We start from the raw sequence: 4,689 nt of genomic DNA on the forward strand, positions 1-4,689 counted from the left end.
CATCCCCACCACTTGGTCCATCCTTCATCCTGCAGAGTCAGGATCTACTCTGCAATGAACTCCCAAAAGGATGTCATGGGACTAAGTGAGAATGGAGCTCAGGGGTAAAGCATTTGCCTAGAGTCTCCCTGTGAGGGAACAGTAGGGCACTGCCTAAAATCGCCTACTGAGGGGTTGGGGGTGTGGCTTAATGGTAGAGTGCCTGCCTAAAATTAACTAGTAAAGGGCTGGGGGTGTGGTTCAGCAGCAGTCTTTANCCTGGCATTCACAAGGTCCTAAGTGCTATTGCTAACACGGGGAAAATAAAAGGAACAAGAAGCTGTGTTAGTTGGCATGGTAGTGCACACTTGTAAGCTCAGTTCTCAGGAGTCTGTGGCAGGAGGATTTTGAGTTTAAGAGCAGTTTAGATAATACATAAGATCCTGTCTCAAAAAAAAAAAAAAAAAAAACAAAACAAAACCTTTTCAAGAAGCATGTTGAACTCCTGACCCAGGGAGATGTTGTGTGTGACATAATGAGTTAAGATTGGGACAGGGACAGGTGTGGTGGTGTAAGCCTTTAATCCTGGCACTCAAGACACAGGGGCAGGTGGATCTCTGTGAGTTCTAGGCCAACCCATCTACATAGACAGTTCCAGACCAGCCAGAGCTACACAGTAAGACCCAGTCTCAAAAAAATAAATTAATAAAAATATTAATCTTTTAATGTTTTTTTAAAGTGGTAACACCTCCAAATCCTTCTCAAACAGTCCTAACAACGGGACACCAGCATTCAGACACGTGAGCCTAGGTCGGTTATTCTCACTCAAACCACTGCTCCCTCCTACTTTGAGAGAGTGCCAACAGTCCACAAGCCAGATCATGATGGACTCTCACCAGCAGGCACAGCTAGCTGATCTTATGAAGAGAACAGAAAAACAGGCAGCAACTGCACTTCGCCAGCGGACCCCGTTGGCCGGCCGGCCTCTGCTCTAGAGCTTACAGGCTTTAGGTTCCTAAAGTTACGAACGCTGGCTGGAAAAGTCAATGCCCTCTTGCCTACCTTTAATGATCTTCCTTGCAAACTCTCGGATGGACGTGAGGGAAGCCAAGTCTAGGTGCATGGCACGTACACGGGGGTTCAAGGTCTCTCCTCGAATGTCCTTTGCAGCCGCCTCGCACTTCTCCATGTCACGACAGGCCAGAATGACGTTGCCTCCTGGAACAGGAGAAGAGAACACACGTAGCCTACACATCTATCCAACAGAAATGAAAGCATATGCCTACCGTAAACCGGCACACAAGTGTTCTCAGTAACATCATCAAAAGCCAAAAGATGCAAACTCAACTACTACCAGGCTTGATGGTGTAGACCTGAAAGGGCAGTGACTCTGGAGGCTGAGGCAAGAGGATTGCAAGTTCAAGACCTGCCTACGTTACAAAGTAAGTTCAAGACCCACCTGGGCAACTTGGTAAGAACCTGTATCAAAAAAGCCAAAACAGGGCTGAGGATGTCCTTCAGCAGCAGAGCACCTGCCTAGAATCCCCCAGTGAAGAACTGAGGGTGTGGCTCAGTGGTAGAGGGTCCACAATCCCCCACATGAGAAGCTGGCGCATGGCTCTGTGGTAGACCACCTGCCTAGAATAACCCGGCGAGGGGCTGGGGTGTGGCTCAGTAGTAAACCACCTGCCTTGCAAACAAGACACCCTGGGTTCAATCCCCAACACACACACACACACACACACAGTAGCAAATGTCCACCCACTAATCAATACATAAACCAACTGCAGTCTATCCATACAATAGGATACTATTCAGCCATAAATGTAGTGATGCACTGACATATGACAAGGTGAATGGTCCTTGAAACTCTACACTCAGTGAGTCAGACACAAAATTCACACATGCTTCCATTTATATGCAATGCCCAGAACAGGTAAATCCACAAAGAGAGAAAGATGCCGGTTTCCTGGAGCTAGGGGATTTGGGGGAAGAGGAGGTGTCATGAAAATATTTTAAAGGCGTGTGGGAAGACGGGAACATTTGAAGGATGTATGGGAATGTGCTACTGTTATTCTGAGAAATGCCACCAGAGGCTATCCTCTGTCCTCCACAAGCGTGTGCATGCATATGCATGTGTGCGCCCATCTCCCCCCATACACACAGAGCAAACATATAAAGATAGACAAATACCGAGGCTGGCAATTGGCTCAACAGGTTCTAGCACTTACTGCTAAGCCTGAGGACCAGGGTTCAATGCCAGGACCTACATAGTAGAAGGAGAAAACCAGCCTCCATAGTTGTCCTCTGAACTACACGCGCGCGCGCACACACACGCACACGCACACGCACGCGCACACACGCACACGCACGCACGCACACGCACACGCACGCACGCACACGCACACACACGCACGCACACGCACACACATACACACACGCACACGCACACACATGCACACACGCACACACACGCGCACACACGCACATGCACACACACGCACACGCACACACACGCACGCACACGCACACACGCACACACATACACACACACATACAAATGATGGCAAACTCAAACCCCACTCCACCCCAAATACACACACTACATAATAAAAACAGTTTTGGTTTTGGCTTTTTTTTAAGAATGTGACTCTAACTAACAAAATTATGTAGTCGTTGTGTGTGTGTGTGTGTGTGTGTGTGCACCTTTATTCACTTAGCACAACACCCTGTAGAATCACCACACAGGAGCATGTCTGAAGTCCTTGCCTTCTGAAAGCATCGTAATATTCCACTGAGGGGATGAGCCATATTCTGCTTGTTTGTCTGCGAATCGATGCCTGGAATGTTCTGCCTTGGAGGTATTGTAAACAAGGCTGCCACACACCACAGCGTGCACATAACTCTTCAAACCCCAGAGCAGGCGCTGTTCTAACCTCTTTTAGCCAGCTCCAAAGCAGTTTGTTTCCCGATGCCTGTGTTGGCTCCTGTCACGATAACGGTCTTCCCAGGTATGGTGGCCTTGCTGGGACAAGCCCCACCAGCGACATAGTCCCTGAAGGTGAGAAACAGCACAGTGAATTCTGTCTGCCTCGTGCTTTACAAGCTGAGGCAAACCACTCTTGTAGGCTCACATCCATCACCAAAGCACCCAAACACACGTCATGGCCCCAGAAAAGGATTATACGTTGGGACATCTCCAAGAGGTAACAATCATTTATTTATAGTTTTATAAAAACAAAAGACGATAACCAGAAGTGGTGGTACACACTTGCAAGCCCAGTACTCGGGAGGCAATGGCAGGAATACCAGGAATTTAAGGTCATCATCCTCAACTACAGAGCAAGCTCAAGGCCAGCCTTGGCTACATGCTACCTTGTCTATAGATGGACGGATGGACAGACAGACAGACAGACAGAATGCTCGATGTTGGAAGGAGCATGTGTCAGAAGGAGTCCATGGAAGTTGGAGAACTTGAGTGGAAAGCGGATGTGTATACATCAAGAAGCTGGAGAGGCCGGGCCTGGTGGCGCAGGCCTTTAATCCCAGCACTAGGGAGGCAGAGGCAGGCGGATTTCTGAGTTCGAGGCCAGCCTGGTCTACCAAGTGAGTTCCAGGACAGCCAGGGCTATACAGAGAAACCCTGTCTCAAAAAACCAAAAAAAAAAAAAAAGAAGAAGCTGGAGAGATGTCTCAGCAGGAAGAGCACCGTTGCTCTTCAAAGGACCCAGGATCAGCTCCCAGCACCCCACATGGTGACTCACAGTAACTCCAGTGTCCCACAGGATCTAACATCTTTTAATCTCCGAAAGCATAGCATATGCATACATGTAGGCCAAAAAAAAAAAAAAAAAAAAAACCTCATGTAAGCTGTTAGCGGTGGCAGACACACATGTCCTTAGTCCCAGCACTCAGGAGGCAGAGGCAGGTGGGTCTCAAGAATTCAAAATCAACCCGGTCTACGTAACGAGATCCAGGCCAGCCAAGGCTTCATAGTGAGACCCAGTCTGAAAAACCGCAAGGAAGGAAAGAAGGACGCGGGGAGGAAAGGAAAGGGAAGAAAGGAAGGAAGGGGAGGCAAACAGGCTGGGCGAAGAGGAAAGGGTAGAGAAAATGTAGAGTGGTCCAGAGATAAAATGAGCACAAGATCAATGCTCCACCCCTTCTCCCTAGGTGACCTTGAAGAGGTGACCCGCCCTCCTCGTCCCGGAAAAGCCGTACTAGTGGATGAACGGGAAGAATTCGTCCGAGGACCTAGGACATGGGATCCTTCTCCGGCCTTGTTCGGCACTCCCCTGCCGCAAGCCTACCACCAAGCGCGCAGAGAAGACGCGCAGACTCACTTGAGCAGCACGGTGCCGCCGATCACCGTGCCCACTACGGACACCGGCAGCAGAAAGCGGTTCATTCCAGACTGGGGAACACGGTGTCGGTGGGTCTGCACTCCAGGCCACTCCGCGGACGAACGCGCTGCCCAGGAACCCACGTGCGCTCGAGTAGCGTGAAAGTGGAAGCATACAGCCAACAGAACCCGGCTTTGGGGCGTGACCAGATGTGGGGGCGGGGCTTTAGGAAGTAGGCCCACGGCGCACTTAATGCTGGGAAACGTAGTTTCTGGAGATGGGGCGCGGCCGAGATTGACAGGTGTGTCAGCTACCAGATCAAATGTCGTCACACTCAACCAATCCAAAGGCGTCCTGAAGTTGGGCT

The 4,689-nt window shown here is 49.9% G+C and overlaps 1 protein-coding gene across 1 annotated transcript in view; it reads right to left on the bottom strand.

Annotated features, from left to right (window-relative positions):
• The window catches only part of Rdh13 (retinol dehydrogenase 13), a 26,562-nt gene extending 22,063 nt beyond the window's left edge, over nt 1-4,499 (bottom strand). The window contains exons 1-3 of the mRNA XM_029531992.1: nt 4,323-4,499; nt 2,916-3,034; nt 1,042-1,197 (exon numbers count right to left, since the gene is read on the bottom strand). Coding sequence (XP_029387852.1) covers nt 1,042-1,197; nt 2,916-3,034; nt 4,323-4,387 — 340 coding nt within the window. The 5' untranslated portion in view covers nt 4,388-4,499. The remainder of the gene's footprint in view (nt 1-1,041; nt 1,198-2,915; nt 3,035-4,322) is intronic.
• Nucleotides 4,500-4,689: the final 190 nt, after the last annotated feature.

This window comes from Mus pahari, chromosome 19 (assembly GCF_900095145.1).
Source record: "Mus pahari chromosome 19, PAHARI_EIJ_v1.1, whole genome shotgun sequence".
Classification (NCBI taxonomy): Eukaryota; Metazoa; Chordata; class Mammalia; order Rodentia; family Muridae; genus Mus; species Mus pahari.